The sequence below is a fragment of the Mirounga angustirostris genome, unplaced genomic scaffold, assembly GCF_029215605.1.
Source record: "Mirounga angustirostris isolate CCGP_5_RB_7025 unplaced genomic scaffold, mMirAng1.0.hap1 SCAF_12, whole genome shotgun sequence".
Classification (NCBI taxonomy): domain Eukaryota; kingdom Metazoa; phylum Chordata; class Mammalia; order Carnivora; family Phocidae; genus Mirounga; species Mirounga angustirostris.
Window position 1 is genome coordinate 10,685,407 of NW_026991720.1, and position 21,077 is coordinate 10,706,483.

Genomic DNA, 21,077 nt, shown 5'->3' on the forward strand with positions numbered 1-21,077 from the left:
TAAATGTAAGACAGTCAAACTTTTTCTACTAGATGTTTAAAATAAAATGATTATTAAATTTTACTTATTTACAGTTGAGAAATAGGGAACTTTACTTTTTTGGGTTTTTTTTCCTATTTGAAAGGTTGTATTCATGCTGAGACTCAGATGAAGTAATACGAAGCTGTTGATGACTGCAGTTCATTGAGTTTATATAAAGCTGACTCGACATACTTTGTCTTTTAAGGTTACCAGAAATCTAGGGATTCAAAGCATCATTCTTTTTCAAGAGCGGTGATTGCAAGAGAGGGTCTCCAGCTGCTTACTAAATACACAGGAAATTTGCAAGGCACTTGTTAGGTTGTAAATGGCCAGGGCCATTTGCAGCATGGAAATTGGCAAGTGCTAGAAATCAGGGTTTCATCCTCCTTTAGCTATCTGGGCTAGTAGTTCACAGTGTAAGTTTGCTAATGTATATCAACTTATAATGTCACTGGTATTCCCTTCGATTCTGATAGACTTTTTTTAAAGTCCTAGAAAGAAGAAAAGTTACAACCAGGTTCATGGACATTGCTGAGGATATAAAACCATTCTTTTTATGTGTTCTGGCAGGGCCGGGGGGAAGGTACATTTCCTCCCTTTGGCCCACATTATTCCCAGATAAATGTGTGGGTGGAGCAGTTGTGGTGGGGTGTAGTTTACATGGAACCTTCTTGGCATTGGAAGCTTGACTATAAACGTTACTAATTATTAACTGGCATGTAACTCTTTGGAGATTTGAGCACCAATGTCTTATTTTATAATGAATGCCATCAGTTTGTAGCTGATTTAGAACTGGAACATAGGGTTCATTAAGTGAGGGACACCTATATTGAACCTCTCGTGGTTTGTTCTTCACATTAAAAAAACAATTCTAAGGTTTCTGTTCATACAGGTTATGATGTTATTAGAAGCAATTTTATAAGACCTAGGAAGTCTTAAAGATTACCTGGAAAGTTAGAACACTCTAAAATTATGATGGGTAAGTTTGTGAGCATGTGTGCATGTGTTGAGTTCTGGGGGTAACTCTTTAGTGATACAGGAAATAACGCAATGAGTGGTTTTTTAAGTTCATATTATAGAACACTTATTTCAAGACTTCTTTGTGCCAGGGTCTATGCTCAGTTTTGAAAATAAAAGGGATAAGTAAATTTTTTTCTTCATGCCTAAAGTATATAACCTGTTACTGAAAGAGAAATGTGTAACTATTAGTAAAAAGAATTAAATACTATGGTTTATAGATGAGATTAGTGGGGAAAGGAGAGCAAGAGGTAGGGAAAAGGAGTAAAATATTTTCTCTAAGTTTTGAAAAATAAGTAGGTTTTTTTCCAGAGTAGACAGCTATGTTTGAGTATTTATTTTTTTCAGACACCATACTACGCTCTTCATATATATATATATATATTTTTTTTTTTTTCACTGAATCTCCCATTATTATAGCCCACACTTTATGGACTCAGACATGTTAAATTTCTCAAATATCTCAAAGTCACACAGGTAAAAAGTGACAAAACTGGGATTTGAACTATGTCTGTGGGATTCTAAAGTTGATGTTCTTAACCACTGTGTTATTCTGAAGAGCATTTAAGGCAAAAGGAAAACCACGAACAAAGACATGAGATCTATGAAGGTGCCTGGCATGTCCACAGAATAGGGAACCAGTCTGGACCAGGCCAGTAGACTAGAACCCAGGAGGAGTTGAGATGGTAACTGGAAAACCTAGGGCCTGACACAGCCACTGGCAAAACAGGATATGCTCTTCAGTCACTTACATATTTGGTCAATGTTATTGAACACCTCTGTGTGCCAGGCATTTTGCTTGGTGCAGGCTCTATGGAAATGAGCACAGAGCCTGGCCTTCAAAACCTGAGCCTAGTAATGATACCAGTATTTTTGGTTAACTTCTTTCTTTTCTTTTCTTTTAAGATTTATTTATTTATTTGAAAGAGAGAGAGAGTCCTAAGCAGACTCCGTGCTGAGCATGGAGCCCGACATGGGCCCAATCTCATGACCCTGAGATCACACTTGAGCCAAAACCAAGAGTTGGACAGTTGGACACTTAAGCGACCGTGCCACCCAGGCGTCCCTCGGTTATGATTTCTTGCTTTGCACACTGACCTAGAAAATTTTTCTTCACTTGATCTTTAGATAAATTTCTTCAGTTTTATATTAGTTTTATAGTTTCATAACTATGTAAGTTTCATAACTATAAGTGTGTATATATATATCATATATAGATGTATATACCATGTATAGTTAGATACTATAAAATGGTATAGTTATCCCATAAAATTACTGTGTATATGGTATACACTCTTCTAGAATTAATTTAACCATACGGTGTGAGGCAGGACATTGATTACCATCTGTATCTTCAATTTTCATCTAAGTGGGAAACCCCTTTGTTTTCCCTGTTGAACCACTAGGTGGTTCTAATTTAAGTGCTGCAGCTCTTTACTTAAAAAGTGGATTGTGCATGCTGTTAAAATCCTTTATAAAGTTTGGTAAACAAATACTAAATGAATTTGTGAATAAATGAATCAAAATGCAAAGATTGCTTTCTTCTAACTAGCATGTGGTTGGTGCTACACCCCACCTGCCTTTGTCAACTTCTTTTCTGATAGAACAGAACTATCATTTTGAGGTGTATCCCAGGCTGTTTTCAGTTTCTAATCTGATTTAATCTGCTAGTTTTGCTCACAAATTCCCCCTCCCAACCTCCTCCTTAAAGAGCTTTTGAAGGGAGTGCAGAGTTGGTTTCAGCATTTATATGATATAAAGGCAAATACAGAAAAAGTTAATGATTTCTCTCTCCCCTTTTGATTCTCATTCTCCTAAGATAATTGGTTTTTAGCTTATTACACCTTTTTCTGTGTTCATTTCTGGCAAATGTCAGCTTTAAAAATAAAATAGCCAGTTACTTTACCAGCAAAATGAGTTTATCAGCGAATGGCAGAGAAATTGCAATTGGGGACAAGTAAACTATGGTGAACTGTGGGCAAGTCTGAAGAGACCAAGGCAAGGTCAGCTTTTACTAGGTTTATGGAGAAAATTGGGGAGAGTTACTTTGAATGGAATTTCACTGGAGAAGAACAAGAGTTCGAAGTTTTGGTTTCTCGCTGGCTGCAGGAGGTGGTTAGTGCCTTGTTGCTGGGGCAGGGAGGGATCTTCCCTTCTTTTTCTAAAAGGCAGGAAATAAAATTCCTATGTGAAAAGTGCCCTCCCTTGTCAAAATAATTCCTAACCTTCCGTCTTTCTGCTGGAATTGCAGGCCGAGTGTGAGAGGAGCGGGGGCGGGGACCGCGAGCACACATGCGCTAGAGCGCCCCCTGCAGAGCTCCCCACTCCATTTTCAATGAGGTTTCCTTTACTGGTTTTGTGTAACTAGTGAAGAGAAAAGTTCTTTGTGAGAACAGTAGGAAAATACTAACAGAATTAGGACTTGGGTGTATTCTTAAATGTAACACTGATACATAAAAATCTTACCCTAAGCTTTGAAGAACAAATATTTCCCGAGTTTTCTGTGACCTATTTCAGTGCTGGGGGAAAAAAAACCCTACGTTCTGTTCTATAAAGTAGAGTGAGTTGCATCTTTATTTGCCGTCCTGAGAATCTGGTTGTAAGTCACCTTCCCCAGCTTCTTAACAAGCACTTAAAACCCTCAGTTTAAATAGTGTAATTTACTTGTTAGTTTTGGGAGGAAAGATTGCTAGATAGTCCACAAATAATCTTTTCATTTTTACTCTAAAACTCAAATAATGCACTATTTTAGTAATTCTGTTCTATTCCAGTGTGGTAGTCATGATTGTTGGCCAACATCTTTTGGGGAGGGGGATTTTGCCTGGCATGTTCTTTTTTTTCCATTGGTTAAAATTTTATTTCCCTTTTTAATAAAAATCCTATTTAAGCACAAGGTGCTAGATTTATAAGACATAAAAGATTAACAGATAAAATTAATGCTCCCTTCTATTTTTGTGTTCTAACACCTTTCCTCTTTGATAGATATGCTTGGCATTTGCAAAAATATATGTATATATTTTCTTAATAAAATGTTCACACAAATGGTTGTATAACGTATTCATTTAGCACCTTTTTCTACTTTTATCTTCGAGATTGGTATTGAAGGATATAGAGCTGTCATACTCTGTGGGACACAGCATAAATCTATGCTAATGCATTGTTTCTCTTCTTTCTCTATTAAAAACAAAAGCAAACTTTTAGATAGCTTTGCTTATAGATTCTTTTGTGTATATATCATTTCTATGAAAAAGAAAAGCCAGAAGTTGAGAAATCTGACCTGTTTACTTTACTTGGACCTGCGTAAAGGCCACTGAAGTGTTAGTTGTTAGCATGTGAGAATGTTTACCCTTGTCCTAGTGCAGGTCATTTGTTGTCAAAGCTCTGCCTACTGATAGAAGTTCCTCTTGAATTCTTTAAAAGCCCACAGTGTTCATAAGCTAAAAGTGTGTATTTATCTTGAGTTTAGTAAGATTTCTTCCACTATCAGGTTTTGCCTCCTGATATGATGGACTGTGTGTGTGTCATCAGAATTACTTCATGGTACATGATTCTCTGGAATTAAAATCTGTATTTCTTTTTATTTATTTTATTAAAGAGTGAACAAAAAGACTTATTCAGAAGTGCTTTGATGACCTGATTGTGTGCTATGTAATCAGTGTCCATTTGAGAAGGACATTGACTCCATGCCTAGGAAACTCTCAAACTCCAAATAAACGTCACTTGTTTTCTCTGCAACTAGAGGCCTCAGAGAATATCAGACTGTGGTTTGACTATATCCCAATTTAGCTTAATTTGGACTTATTTTGATTATAAATATTGGTATTCCTTTGAGTCAAAAATCCTGTGTAAGGAATATTAAAAGTTCTCTATACTGTCGTTATTTATAATATTGCTACATATGAAGCCCCCCCCCAACCTCCAGGTAGTTCTCATGGTACCTAATCAAGCCCAAATAGAAAATCTAGAGAAGGTATTAAGAAAGGGAGTATTTATTGGCATGTTGAACCTTGTTGGCCTTCACTGATGGCCAGTTAAAGGGATTCTGTGCTTTTTGAGGTAATTAGAAATAGTTGAGGTTGCAGGAGGGATAAAAGGTAGGCCTTCTGTTTTAGAAGCATGTGCCAAACTTAAATGGATTCTGCCTTCAGAAAATGTTATGAACTGACTTTTCAGGTGTGAGTACTGTTGTGAACCTAGCTGTCAACATGTCAAAACCAATGTGAGGGACTATAATTTTTTAGTATTTCATGATGAACCCTTAAGGTTATGACACTACATCTACAGTTTGCTAGGCAGTGATTGATTTATTGATAGACGGGGAAACACAGTTTATTGTAGCCCAGGTCAGCAGGGCAAAGGGCAGTTGATGGAGCAGCTTTGAATTCTGTCAGCAACTTGAAAGGTGTCAGTGTTCCAACATGAAGAATTCAGCTTTCTTCATTTGGGTTATAGTGAGAATGTTTTTTGGGAACAAGTATATTTAGGCTAACCTTCGCAAAAGTGGGGGGGAAAAATATTTCTTGGTGTGGCCTTTTATGTCCAGAAAGACTTAAAGATTTTTAGACTTCCCTTTCCTATTCCCCCTACTTACACAACAGAAGCTTACTGGGTGTAAAATGCATTTCTGGCATAGTGGATTCCTGTGAGAATTTGTCAGGAGCATTTTGTTTTTAGGGACAGTTTTTGTACTATGAGGAGCATCAAACTTGGACAGAACCATTATGGTTGCATTGTGGGAGGCCATGCTCTTCATAGAAACTGATTTAAACCTTTCAGAATCTAAATATACTTTTAACCTGAAGGTTGAAAGATAATAACTAGATATAGAACAAGGTTTGTAGGGCTCTCTGGTGTAATATGTGGATTTTTTAATTCCCTAAATAGGTACTAAATAGAAACCTCCATTTAACTTGAAAAGCCTTAATCTCATACAAAATATTTCCAAACTATTTAGTTGCACTTCTGCAGAGTATTTCCAGTTTCTTTAGATTTTTCTTAATTTATAATTATCAAGATACCATTTACTCAACATAGTATTGGAAGTGCTAGCCAGAGCAATTAGGCAAGAAAAATATATAAAAGGCATCCAAATTGGAGAGGCAGCTGTCAAACTGTCACAATTTCCAAATGGCATATTATGTATATAAAAGTCTAAAGACTTCCTCAAAAAACTGTTAGAACTAATAAATTCAGTAAAGTTGTAGGATACAAAATCAATACACTGTTTTTCCCCCTAATAATGAACTATCAGAGACATTAGGAAACCATTCCATTTACAGTTGCATCAAGAGGAATAAAAAGCCTAGGAATAAATTTAACCAAGGAGGTAAAAGACATGTGCACTGAAAACTATAGTACTGTGATGAAAGTGGAGAAGACACAAATGAATGGAAAGAAATTCCATGCTCATGGATTAGAAGAATTAGAAGAATTAATTTTAAAATTCCTATTCTATCCAGGGGAACATACAGATTTAATGTAATCCCTATCAAAATTCCAATGCCATTTTTCACAGAAATAGAACGAACAAACCAAAACTTGTATGGGACCATGAAAGACCCTCAAGAGTGAAAGTAATCTTAAGAAAAAGCTCAAGGCATCACATTCCCTGATTTCAAATTATATTAGAAAGCTGTCGTAATCAAAACGATATGGTATTAGCATAAAAACAGACAAAAGGGTCAGTGGAAAGAATAAGGAGCCCAGAAATAAACCCATGCTTATGTAGTCAATTAATTCATGACAAAGAAGCCATGAATATAAAATGGGGGAAGGCCAGTCTCTTCAATAAATAATGTTGGGAAAACTGGACAGCCACATGCAAAAGAATAAAAAGGGACCACTATCTTACATCATATACAAAAAATAAACTCAAAACGGATTAGACTTAAACGTAAGACCTGAAACCATAAAACTCCTGAAGAAAACATAGGCAGTAAGCTCCCTGACAGTGGTCTTGGTGATGATTTTTTTAAATCTGAAAACAAAGCATTAGTTGGGACATCAAACTAAAAAGCTGTACAGCGAAGGATAGCATCACCAAAATGAAAAGACAACCTACTGAATGGGAGAAAACAATTTTGCAGAAGCACAAAAGACCCCGCATAGCCAAAGCAATTTTGATAAAGAACAAAGCTGGATACATCACAATCTCTGATTTCAAAATATATTACAGAGCTATGGTAATTAAAACAGTATCATATTGGCATAAAAACAGACACATAAATCAATAGAACACATTAGAGAGCTCAGAAATAAATCCATACATACATGGTCATTAATTGATGGGGAAAATGCAGTCTCTTCAATAAATGGTGTAAGGAAAATGGACATCCACAAGCAAAGGAATAAAACTGGACCACTATCTTACACTATACAAAAAAAATTAACTCAAAAAGGATTAGAGATTTGAACATAAGACCCGAAACCATAAAACTCCTAGAAGAAAACATAGGCAGTAAGCTCCTTGACATAGGTCTTGGTGCTGATTTTTGAATCTGATACCAAAAGCATGAGTTGGGACATCAGTCTAAAAAGCTGTACAGCAAAGGATAGCATCACCAAAATGAAAAAACAGCCTACTGAATGGGAGAAAACAATTGCAAATCTTATATCTGATAAGGGACTAATATCCAAAATATACAAAGAATTTGTACAACTCAATAGCAAAAAAAAAAATCCAATGAAGAAATGGGTAGAAGACCTTTTTCTTTTCTTTTTTTTTTTAGAGTTTATATTTTAAGTAAACTCTACACCCAACATGGGGCTCAAACTTAGAATCCTGAGATCAAGAGTCACATGTTCTACCAACTGAGCCAACTAGGTACCCTTGAATAGACCTTTTCAAGAGAAGACTCATGGATGACCAACAGGTACATGAAAAGATGGTAAATGTCAATAATCATCAGGGAAATGCAAATCAAAACTACCATAAGATGATGACCTTGTGCCTGTTAGAATGGCTATTATCAAAGAGACAAGAAATAATAAGTGTTGATGAGGTTGTGGAGAAAAGGGACTCTCTTGCATGTTGGTCACAATATAAATTGGTACAGCCATTGTGGAAAATGGTATGGAGATTCCTCAGAAAATTAAGAATAGAGCTACAATAGACCCAGCAATTCCACTTCTGGGTATTTATCCAAAGACAAATAAAGCACTGATTTATAATTTAAACAGCTATAAACATTTCCATTTTTATTGTGGCATTATTTACAATAGCCAAGATAGGGAAGCAACCTAAGTGTCCATTGATGGATGAATGGATAAAGAAATTTTGGTGTGTATGCATACATATGTATATTATATATGTATATATGTAGATATTATATATCTATAATGTAATTATTCAGCTATAAAATAGAATGAAATCTTGTCATTTGCTGAACATGGATGGACCTTGAGGTCATTATGCTAAATTAAATAAAGAAAAATCCCGTATGAGGTCTTCTATATATGAAATATAAAACAAAACAAAACCTATAGATACAGAGAACAGATTGGTGGTTGCCAGAGGTGGGTATGGTGGGGAGGGAAATTGATGAAATGTTTTCTTTTTCTGTTTAAATAAATTGGATTTAAATTTTGGAATTCTGAAATAAAAAGAAATTGGATTTCTTGGTATTTGCTGTTCTATTGTCCTTGCACTTCTTAACTAAAAGAAAATCTTGATATAATACGGTTCTCCAAGATGAAATAGAATTATCTTTGCCTTCTGTTGCAGTGGGCTTTTTTCTTGGCTTTATACCTGAAGTCCAAACAGACTTTTGGGCTCTAATAACCCTTGTTGGAGTAATTGCCGTATCATTACTTTATGGAATAGTTTTTAGTTCTCTTTTCCTTGCTCCAGGGCTTAAAAAAATTTATAGACTTTTTTTTTTTTAAAACAGCTTTATATTTACAGAAAGACTTAATCTTAAAACCACATTTTGCTGCAAAGGAGTCTGGGATATATAGTTTTTCACCTGGACAATAATGGGCCCAGTAAAACAAAAAACAGAAAGCAAAACGAAGTAAAAACCAAAAATGAAGCAAGATGAAACCCTCCCCCCACCGCTCAGGATTCTGTTGTTAAGAGAAAGAATATTCTGAGGCAGTTATGGTCTCTGCCACAATCATTCACAGTAATGCGGCCCAAAGGAGCATCCTGGATTCCCTTTACCTCTTGATAAGTGATTTTGCCAATTCTCAAACCTCCTGTCATCACCGTCTTAACTTGTTTAATGCCTCCTCCTGCTTCCCCTCTCCAGAATTAGTGGGAAAAGTCCTGAAATTAGAGATGGACCAGATGATGTCCTCTAATTGCTAGTGAACTCCAAATGAATTTGTAGTTTTAAAATTGTGGACTGTCACCTTCCGTAATCCATTTCTTACAGTGGTTGTTTTGAAATGGTTCACATTGTACTCTTAATTCCATATTCTCACTTTGGTTTTGTTTACTTACAAATAAATCAGCCATACTCCACCTCTGCCTCGGTGCTGTGTGTCTCTATATGTCTTCATGTACCTCCATCTCAATTGATTTTCATCCATAGGATGTAAGTCTGAGGAGGGCCGCAAGCTCAGCGGTGCCTGAACAGGAGTATTTTGTGCTCTATAAATGCCTGCTAAATGAATGAATGAATCCCAGCCTTTCTTCCTCTTCTCTTCAGAATATAAGATTGTTTCTATATTTAAAGAATCTTCTCTTGACTTAGCTGCCATTTTCCCTTCATTTCTCACAGTTCACTTTTTATTTTTTAACAAGCGGCATTCTCCTCCTGGTTTACTAACTCCTTGTTCTCTTCTCTGTCTTGAGGCTCCCTCTGTGACTTTTCAGATTTTGCTTTGAGATTTCCCCCCCTCAATGGCCTTTTCTGGTTGTTCAGTCTCTATGACCTCTCTAGAGCACGCTGTGTTATTGACAGAGCGTTCTGGGAAATACCCTCTTCCTTCTTGTGCCTTTCTTGTTTTTCCTTCTGCATTTCCTTTGTTGATGTCCTTCAGCTCTGTAGTGGTGAGCCAAACAGTATGATATTGCTTTCCTCCTTTATTCTTTTGTGTCTGCCCCTTCTTTGCAATATCTCAGCTGCTAGGCTGCTCTTTGACCTTGGCTATTATTTCTGTATGCATGATTACTAAATAGATACAAATTGCTTTTAGTACTCATTTCTACATCCCTTTTAAATACTTCCTGGGTGCCTCAACTTAAACTCCTCTATTTAAACAGTATGTCTGAAATCTGGGATGCTGGTCCCTGTCTTGGTTTCCTGTCATTAGGGCATTGCTTCTGAAACTGCATGCTGGTAACCCTAATGGTGAAGGATAGCAATTTCCTGTGTGGTGTTTTCCTTGTCTGGACTGCCCCTTCCTTTATTCTTTCCACCTTCTTTTTTTTCCTTTTAAGATCAAGTTCAGAAATCTGCATTTCACGAAGATTTCTAGGGTGGCATGAGACCTTACTGACTCTCTGGGCTTTGAACTCCTGCCACACTCATCTGTGTATTACCTGGTCCTCTTCATGTACTTGTGTTGTGTTGTGTTGTAGAATAAATCCTCTTTATTATAACTGTTTCATCTTACAGATACTCTGTAATCTTATTCCTCTTTGTACTCTCAGTGCCTGCGATGTAATCAGCACTTAAGATGTGTGCTGTGGATGATGGCATCCCCTTTTCATTTCCTTATCTTGTTCCATTTCTAACACTGAGATTGCTTAAAAAATTAATTTTTCTTATCACCAAACAAATATTTCTCTTCCATAAATGAAATGGAGTGCTTGGACTGAGCTGAATGACACGTTTTCAACAGCCTGATTGCATTTTGCTTTGCACTATTTTTAGTACATTATAAAGGGCTTACAATGACTGTTGGAGGAGTAACTTTTCTCTGTCTTTTGAGTGTCTTCATCTTTTGAGTGCCATCTAAAAACTTTGAGTAAAAGAGTCATGAAAAGAGCTAGTGGGATTCTGTGCATACCAAAGTTTGTATGGGGAGGAAAGAGATACGGAGTAGGAGAGAGAAAATGAATAAATGAGAATGAGTGTGAAAACATGTGCCCTCCAGGCCCCACTACTTGCTAAATAATGTCAGGATGATGTTGGACCAGCCAGATGGAAGACTAGTTGTGTCAAAGGGGTGGATATCTCATAAGGATGAGAATTCATTTTAAGAACATTTTTGCTCCTCATCCCCTACAAAAAGAAACTTACCCAATTGTTTTTATGATAAATTGTTTTTGTAATCAATTCCTCAGCAATATAGTAATTTGGACAGACATATTGGATGAAGTAGATCAGTTAAAGTATGTTGTCCTTTAAAATTAAAGTATGAGAAATTAGTTGTAGTTGAAATTTAGCTCTGTGGAGATTGAAAATCTGGATTAGTGGAGTGTGATTCCAGACTCAAATGAGGGGAACAGAGGACTCTGTTCACCTACTTACTTTACTTCTTTTATTTCCATAGGGAAGTTGAAATACTGCCTTGTGGTTCTGAATCAGCCTCTGGACAAATGTGTTCGTCATCTTTGGAGCAAAGGTAATCTTAATTAGCATTTATATTTCTTTACTTTCTTAATCTATTTAGGACTAATATGACTATTAAATATTCCAGAATATAACTACAATACCAAGAAGTGGAACTTATAATGAAGTGATATAATTATTGAATTATCAGAAGAATGGATCTGCTCTGTTAAGTAGTTTCTATGGGTGGTTTCCACAGGATGGATCCCCCAAGGACAGAATTACAATGTAGCATCACTATGCGTTATTTCATCTATCAGCTATGGGGATGTTAATCCTGAGTACTCACTAAGTGTTTGTTGAAGTGTAAATAGTTTTGGCACCAGCAACAATAAAAAGCATCCTCAAGCCTCACTCATCCTAGTATCCAGCAGTAAGATATCTGCAGGGTGACCAGATTTACAAAAAAAAAAAAAAAAAAAGACTAACAGTATATTAGAATCTCAAGGGATGCTGAAAAATGTAAACATGCAGTAGTTTTGCAGAATTAATACTTTCGTGAGTTTTCCTGTAAGAAACAGACTTTAATTAAACTTTTTTACATTATTCTTTGATTTTTATACCGTTAGCTCTAGGCAAGAAAATAGTATTAAATATCATTTACTGTTTTGAACCTCTGCTCTTCCATGAAATCTTGAGCTTTTTTCAAAGGGATACTTCTTTTAAGGTTAGCAATGTAAGTTTTAAGCCAAATTAGATAGGCAGAAGAATGTGATTCTTGATATATTGATGCATATTCCAGATGATTCTCTCTTATTGCACAATTCTTTTGTATCCTCAGCATCAAGGCTATATGTCTTAGAATGCAAATCTGTTATGTCAGTAAGCTCACATCTGTGGACAGAGGTAGTTGTGATACTAGGGGGAATAGATCATTATGGATGATTTTGTATAATGAATTTTTCTTGTCCTATGGGTGATTACCATAAAAACACTTTATTCTAAATTTAGCTATCTTTATGTTAGCCAACTGAAAATGTCACGTTATTATTGCACTGAAAGTTGGAAAGCTATTTAACCAGTAACTTCTAGAACTTCTCACTTGCTTGTAATTAGGTGGTTATTCAGGTGCCATCAGAAAGGTCATTTTGTTGTCACGTCAGTGCCTAGTGCTGTGTCTAGCACATAATTGCTTAGAAATTACAACCAGTGAAAGTGAATTTAATATGATTCACATTCCTAAAAAACACCAAAATAAACTGATTGATTAGGCACATCCTTTTTATCTGAACTTATTACCAGGTTTTATTATATTTTTAGGATAGTGTGTGAACAGCTGTGTTTTACTGCACATCTTAAAAATAGACAAAATAATCATTGATGGGAACGACTGGAAACCTTGGGTAGGGAAAACTACATCTAGGAAGTCTCATTTTCGAGGGTGAAGGATCCCATTTTGTCCATAGTGTGAAACAATGTAGATTTTTGAGCTGACTGAAGTTTCTGATTGCATTTGTTTCCTGCAGTGAATTGGATTTGAAAAAGTTTCATACCGGACATACACCAACTATTTATTTGATTTGCATAAAAAAATGAACAGTAGGCCAGTCTGTATACATAGAACTAAAAATATTTAAATGTGACATGGACTGCAATGGTTAGATAAATCTCGTTTCCAAAATAACTTTTCTTTAGGTTATTGAAATGTACTTTCATATATACGTCCAGGATAATTCTTGGCTCTCTGGAGCCATTAACCATTATAAAAAGTGGATCTGTTCGTAAGTACTGAGGAAGGGTAGAATAGGAGTTTTGTGATTCTCACAATAGAAGCTGTGATTTTTTTTTTTGTTTGTATTGTCCTGTTTTGTGTTGTTCTTCTTCCAAATAAAACTTAAAAAAAAAAAAAAAAGAAGAAGAAGAAGGTATTGGGCAACTGAATGGCTCAGTCGGTTAAGTGTCCAACTTTTGGTTTAGGCTCAGGTCATGATCTCAGGGTTGTGAGATTGAGCCCTGGGCGGAGCTCCACACTCCTCGGGAAGTCGGCTTGAGAGTCTCTCTCCGTCTCCCTCCGCCTCTCCCCTCATGTGTATGCATGCACCCTGTCTCTCTAAAATAAACCTTTAAAAAAAAAAACAAAACTGGATATTAAGGAGGGCACTTGTTATGATGAGCACTGGGTGTTGTATGAATCACTGAATTCTACTCCTGAAACCGATATTGCACCGTAGAATTTAAATAAAAATTTGAAAAGAGAAAACAAAAACTACCCAACAAATAAAAGTAAAAAAAGAAATATAGGGAGACTTTGAGCTTGAGTTGCCGATGTTAACAAAAGAGAGAGGCCTAGAAAAAACTGTAGGGCAGCGTGGAGGGCCTGGGACGGAAGACAGGGTTGCAGCTTGGGATTTCAGCAAGTAAGTGCCGGAAGCAGCCTTGCTGGCTACTCTTTGTCCTGTATATGTGTCATTTTTTGTAAGTTTCTGTAACAAGTCTGAAGATTTGTGAAGAACGGAAAACAAGGGGTGAAATCCAGACTATTATATCAAAACAAAGACAAAATTTGGAGTCTGCTGCACAGTGTCAGTGTTTTATATAATATCAATCATTTAACTTCAATCTATGCTAAGGACTTCTGGCAAGTAGGGATTTCCTGAGATTCCCTTAAGGGGAAAGACTATTTTGAAGGTTTATTTATTAGTTTTGCCCTGCAACGTTTATATGACATATTATGCAATTTATTTTAAATGACTAAAGAAGGGATTCAAGGGAGATTAAAAGAGAAGTTTTTAAATGTATTTTCTCTTTAATACTTCATGAAGTTTCAGTGATTTTCTTGGTACTTTTATTTTTTTTAAGATTTTTAAAAATTTATTTATTTGACAGATAGCACAAGTAGGCAGAGCAGCAGGCAGAGGGAAAGGGAGAAGCAGGCTCTCTGCTGAGCAGGGAGCCCGATGTGGGGCTTTCTTGGTCCTTTTTTTTTTTTTTTAAGATTTTATTTATTTATTCATGAGAGACAGAGAGAGAGAGAGAGGCAGAGGGAGAAGCAGGCTCCCAAGGAGCAGAGAGCCTGATGTGGGACTCGATCCCAGGACCCTGGGATCATGACCTGAGCCGAAGGCAGATGCTTAACCATCTGAGCCACCCAGGCGCCCTTTCTTGGTCCTTTTAATCCCTACCTGTCCCAGCAGTTTGTATACTCGATTTAATCTGGAGATATAAAATAATTACAGAGGTAGGTAGATAGATGAAAAGCCAGAACTCTAGCTAGTATCTAACTTTTCTGTAACTGTCAGAGGTTACTGGCATTTGTAAATGGATATTGCCTTTAGATTTCTTAACTATTTTTTTTTTTTTTTTGAATCAGACTTTCTCTTTCAGTAAATGTCTTTCTCATCCTGAAATATGTGATAAGTGAAGAAAAATAGGGAAGTCTGTGTTTGAAGAATTCTGCTTATTTCTTTTGTAGATCACTTATTCTCCACTTGGGGTCACCATGCTTACCAGGATCTCCAAAGGTAGTAGGAGAGATCTGAGTTACATAAAAAAATAAAAATAAATAAAAAATAAAATCTGACATTCACTTACCTGGGGTGAGATTTTAGATGGACCATATATCAGGTTTCTAGGAGTTTGACTTATTAAAGTGTATCTTCATTTTTAATGTGAGTTCACGGCTTTTCTCTGTCTTTTCCATTTGATCCGTAGAACATGGTGACCATGCAAATTAGATTATGAATAGATTATCAGATTACAGTGATGCCAGGTGCTTATCTCCAGTGTGACACTCTTTTCCTCTAAAAGGAGTTTTCTTCACTTGATTTCTTTCTTTTTCAGTTCTCTGGTAAAAAACCTTCAGATCATGCCAGGGTGTGGGCACCATACTCTGGTTCATTGCCAATAAGGCTTTAAGACATAAAACATCTGACAAATCGGGCAGGTCTTTGAGGTTAAAAGGACACCCATGCAGCATACGTGAATCAAAATAGAAACAAGGTCTTTGAATTTATAACATCAGTGTTTTCCCTTCTGGTTCATTGGTAATTAATGCTTTCTGAGGCCATTTTAGGTCAGGCATTGGGTCCAAAGCTGGGGATGTAATGGTCAGCTCTTAGTTGTGGCTGCAGTTAAGTTAGGGGAGCACAGACGTAGATGCTTCCTCACAAAGGCAGGTCAGAGGCCTGGGAGCCACAGGTCCTTAAAATGAATTTGCTCATCCATGTTTGTTTGTTTGTTTATTTTGCGAGAGAGAGAGCGTGTGCACGAGAGGGAGGAGGGTTAGAGGGAGCAGCAGATTCCCAGCTGAGCAGGGAGCTGGACTTGGGACTAGATCCCCGGTCTCCAGGATCATGACCTGAGCCAAAGGCAGTCGCTTAACCAACTGAGCCACCAGGCGCTCTCATCCATGTTTCTTAAGTAGCTGAAATTACCATAGTATTTGATTGACTATACTTTGGTCATGCCTGTATGCCTTTTACTTCCTTTTTTAAATAAAAACACCTTACATAAATCAGTTTTGAATAGATTCCTGACTTGCTCTTCTAATGAACTGATCTTGTGCTAGTAATTAGTACTGCCATCACATTTAACTTTTAAATGATGTAGGAATCTGCTGTAAGGCACCTTGCTTCGAAAGTAGTTTTGTTGTATCAACCCTTTCCTTTATAAATTGTGTACTCCAGGACTCGGTAAGCTTCTTTTTACCTGGTTATTTGAGGTTAAGCTCAGCCAAAGTTAGCATATTTATATAAGATTCTTTTTTTTCTCTTTCTATTCCCATTTTTTTTTTTTTTCAGTGGGACCTCTACCTCATTTCTGGTATCTGGTGTGATTATTCTCCTTAAAATAAGAGAAATTGAATACATGCCATTTTTAGGGTGTAGATTGGTTGAATTGATTGGTTTGCTTTAGTATAACTTGGTATCACTGTTTTAATCTTATTACATCTGTTTGTATATTTTATCCCCGTTAGAGGGATTTCTGGGAAAACATGTTTTTTGATAATCATCTTAAAATTTTGAAATCACCTTAATGCTACTCTTGACAGCTGACTCTGGAAGGGCTAGTCCTGGTCCATCTTTTTTTTTTTAAAGGAGTGTGTTTCTACATACATTACAGTTTTTTTTTTCTCTCGGGCCTCCTCTCTCACAGCTATTTCTTCTCACATGTTTAATGATTGATATGATAAAAACTGGTATTTGTTATTTTCTTTTTTTTTGGATGACATAGATTTTTATTTATTTTTTTTGCCAACTTTCTTTCATCCTGTAAAGTTCAATGCCAGTGCTGTCTTGTGAAGGAAGCTCCCTTAGCTAGCCTCCATAGAGAGATCTTCTAGTATTTGTATTGTTTTTCTATTACTTTTAAATGTCACCTTATCCATCCTTGAGGATAAGCTCCTTGAAAATTGATCCAAAATGCTTTACTTGATGGTGTTTCCTCTTCTGCCCGTGAGACTAGCCTGGGGGTAGTGATTGTAGGTCATGTTGGCAATTGCTGGAGACCACTTTGATGCTATCTAGATCCTGGAAATACTCTTGCCCTGATGTGAACCCATTAGCAGGTGCATGCATATGGGATCTCTCTTGTTCTCTCTTCTGATTCATCTTCAGTCCTCAGCCTTGGTTGGATCCCTTTTCTACTTCTGCTAAACTTGAACACTATCATTCCTTTTTTTCTCCTCTACTCTCTGACTCCCAAATGCTTATTTGGTATTTCCTTGTACAATGAGTTAGAACTCATATTTTTATTAATCTCTTGTTCTTTCCACATTGCTCATGTGCAAATGTATTCCTTTTTTGCCTCTATGATTTTATGCCTTTGATGGTGGAGGTGCTAACAAATGTGTCATTGACTATATTGTCTTTGTTCATTAAGTTATTATGGTAAGGTGCCTCTTCTATTATATACAAAGATAGAAAATTATGCAATTCAGCAGTACCCCTATCTTTTGACATTAGTGTCTAAAGAGATTTATCATATATTCTTATTTGTAATACTCATAAAGCTCCTTTAAAATAATTTTGTTGTGAGAACTGTAGATTAGCTTTATTTTTGTGAATTATAAATGATTGTTTTTCTCTAGATTTCCATCTTTAATTATAGAGCTATGTGTGCATTATAAAAATTTAAAGCCTCACAGTTTGTAATGAAAAAATCAGTCCTTATAAGTATTTACTATTCTCTTTATTATTTGTTTTGTGCTTTATTTTTTCCTTTTTAATTATTTCCTATGAAATGATTTTCATATGCATTTTGAAATACTCGGGGTTGGGGCGCCTGGGTGGCTCAGTTGGATAAGCGACTGCCTTCAGCTCAGGTCATGATCCTGGAGTCCCTGGATCGAGTCCTGCATCAGGCTCCCTGCTCAGCAAGGAACCTGCTTCTCCCTCTGACCCTCCCCCTTCTCATGTGCTCTCTCTCTCTCTCTCGTTCTCTCTGTCTCAAATAAAAAAAAAAAAAAATCTTGAAATACTCAGGGTAATAGATGAAATGTTACTAATAAAAAGGAAAATACCCCTGAAATGACAAGTGCCAGGCCATGTGACTCTGTATGATTCATGGCAGGTAATGTAGGCATTTTAACTGCCTGTTTTACTTTATTGTTTATGCCATTTAGTTCTGTGTCCTAACAGGTCAGTTTTTTGGGGGTTTTTTTTTTTTTTTTTTTTAAGATTTATCTATTTGAGAGAAAGAGTGTGCATGCACAGAGGGGAGGGGCAGAGGGAGAGGGGGAGAGAGAAAGTCTTTAAGCAAACTCTGTGCTCAGCGGGGAGCCCCATGCTGGGTTCTATCCCAGGACCCTGAGATCACAACCTGAGCCTAAACCAAGAGTTGGTCGCTTAACTGACTGAGCCACCCAGGTGCCCCTAGTATGTCAGTTTTTAATATGACCAGAAAATGACTCCCAGGTTAGCATGGCTACTTATGGTTTATATATAGAGAGAGAGCTATTGATGTATGCTCCATGTTTAATTTAATACATACTTTTTTTTGCCTGATGTTAAGCCTCACTGGAGTGATCCTGAAGTGTAGTTAAAGAGAGGAGTAAGAGCACCTTATTGATAGTTATCCTTCTCAGGAGCCTGAGTGGCAGCCTTCGTGCTGTGCTATCCTTAGTGAAACAGTCACAGGGAAAAAAAAAGTCCCAACAGATTCTAGTTCTACACTAACTAGATGGTGGGCTCCCACCTAAAACCTAGAAAACATCAGTAGAACATCCTCTCTACATAGCTCTCCAGGGGCAAATGCGACATGTCACGTTTCTTTTCTTTCGATTTTTAGATCAAAATACTCAGGAGTTAGATGGCCTTCCCTGAAATGCAGACATTGTTCTGTTCAACAGCTCTTCCTAGCAATTTGTAATGAGAAATGAAGGTTTCTCTACGGTGGATTTTCCTCTATTTCAGTTCAGTTTACAGCTAATCCATTTAGTGTGAAAGACTTCTGGAAGAACAGGCTGGGGAAGCAACCAGAGAAACATGATGAAGTTCACATTTTCTCCCACATTGTATTGTGTTGTGCCCTTCAGAATCTAGAAGCATTTATTTTTACCCGGGTTCCATTTTAAACCCTGTATACTGTTATGTGTTAGATAAGTACTAGTGTTTCTGTGTGTATTAAATGTCCAACTTTGTTTAGTGGCTTCTCCCTTGTAATAGGGTGTTTCAAAGCCAGCTACATCTGGAGGTTTATTTAATCGACTGTAGATGAGTTGAACATTTCCACTGGTTAGTATTTGTGTACAGTGGTGGATTAAAAAATAACTTGAACTTTTCTGTTGTATTAGTCTTTGGGGGAAGCTGAAGTTCTCTGAGCTTTTAGTTTTACAAGAGTATCTGCTTGGAGTCTTTGGAAAGAAGCCGCTACTGGGAGGCAGAAAAGATAGAGGGTGTAATCAATGGGTTCTTTACCTCACTAGGAGACAAATGTCTGAGAGAAAATCTGGTCCACATTCTTTGTATGTCTAGAGTTCACTTGTGATGTTTAGTCAACCTGAATGGGTAACAGAAGAGAAAACCTTAGGGCAAAACACTTGTTTAAGCTACTAGAAGAGGAACAGTATTGGGAGGAAATACTTTATTTTTTAACATGTTTAGTGGAACTGAACAGTGTGAATTGTTTGATTCATCTCATGGCAGAATCTCGATGGAAATGAAACAGTGATACCTTCTAGTAAGGCTTCCTTGCGATCTAAATAGTTACCATGAATTTAGTTTTTAGGAATAAGCTGGTTAAGACTACCTGGATGGGTAGAATAGCATGTACATTTTTGTCATTTGAGTATATCGAGGCAAAGACCTAGCAGATATGTTATCTGGGAAAATGCTAGGCTTTAGGGTATTTGGATTTTAGTTAGGATGATCTGGGAGGCATCTGTTCTAGTAATGAGTAGCTTAGTCATTAGACCTAAGAATCCTGTAATAGTTAAGCTTATCACAGTTTATTGAACTACCAAATTGACACCATTTGTGTCATTTTCTGTGCTTAGTGTTTCGCAGAACTTATGCTTCGAGCACATTTAAGCGAATATTGAGCCAAAGATCCGATGAGCAATTTGCATACTTTGTTCAGGTCCATTAAGTAAAACAGTTATGTACAAGCTGTGGTCCCTGTAAATAAGGCTGGCAGAAAAGATCTGTCCCAGTCATACAGAAACATTTGGGAGACTACAAAAAGATTATTTAATATAGAAGACATTTTGGTATATTAGTGGCACAAAACAAAGTTAAGTTTTGTTTGATATGAGACCAGAGACCTATTTTACCATTCCCATCCCCAAGATGATGGTCCATTTCTATTGAATGAGATCTTTTATCATTCTGGTTATTATAATACAAATATTATCAGATACTTAAGACTTCTGTGTTATTTTCATTCCCAGGGATCCTTCTTATGCCTTTGTGTTGTTTTTATAACCATAATATCATAGAGAGTGTAGGGAATTTGTACCACAGTTTCAGTACTTAATATTCAAAATACATTTGGGGCGCTCTGGGTGGCTCAGTCGGTTAAGCGTCTGACTCATGATTTCAGCTCAGGTCATGATTTCACCAGTTGTGAGATGGAGCCTCACCTTGGGCTCTACAATCAGCGGGGAGTCTGCTTGAGAGTCTCTCCCTCTCTCCCTCCCGACACTCGTGATCCCTCTCTCTGTCTAAAATAAATAAATCTTTAAGAAAATATTTGAAATACATTTATAAATCTTCTGCTATACTTCCTAATTCCGTGGTACTTTATATAAACTGCTGCACTTGATATTCTAAAGAAAAGTCATTTTATTTATTTATTTATTTATTTTTAAAGATTTTATTTATTTATTTGAGAGAGAGAGAATGAGAGAGAGCACATGAGAGGGGGGAGGATCAGAGGGAGAAGCAGACTCCCTGCCGAGCAGGGAGCCCGATGAGGGACTCGATCCAGGGACTCCAGGATCATGACCTGAGCCGAAGGCAGTCGCTTAACCAACTGAGCCACCCCGGCGCCCAAGAAAGGTCATTTTTAAATACCAACTTTCACAGCATAACATTTTCTAATATGTTTACTGAAAGGCAAAAAACCCCCTCCATTACTTTGTTGTTTAATCATATTTTT

At 36.8% G+C, this 21,077-nt stretch overlaps 1 protein-coding gene across 12 annotated transcripts in view; it reads left to right on the forward strand.

Moving 5' to 3' along the window:
• The window catches only part of TPK1 (thiamin pyrophosphokinase 1), a 346,106-nt gene that overhangs the window by 61,373 nt on the left and 263,656 nt on the right, over positions 1-21,077 (forward strand). For 10 of the 12 annotated variants that reach the window (XM_045864113.3, XM_045864115.3, XM_064575817.1 and 7 more), the window contains one exon: positions 11,482-11,553. In XM_045864113.3, the coding sequence (XP_045720069.1) occupies positions 11,528-11,553 (26 nt within the window). In that variant the 5' untranslated portion in view covers positions 11,482-11,527. Of the gene's footprint in view, positions 1-7,766; positions 7,911-11,481; positions 11,554-21,077 lie in introns of all 12 variants that reach the window. The other 2 variants (XM_045864112.3, XM_064575815.1) reach the window with 1 other exon arrangement.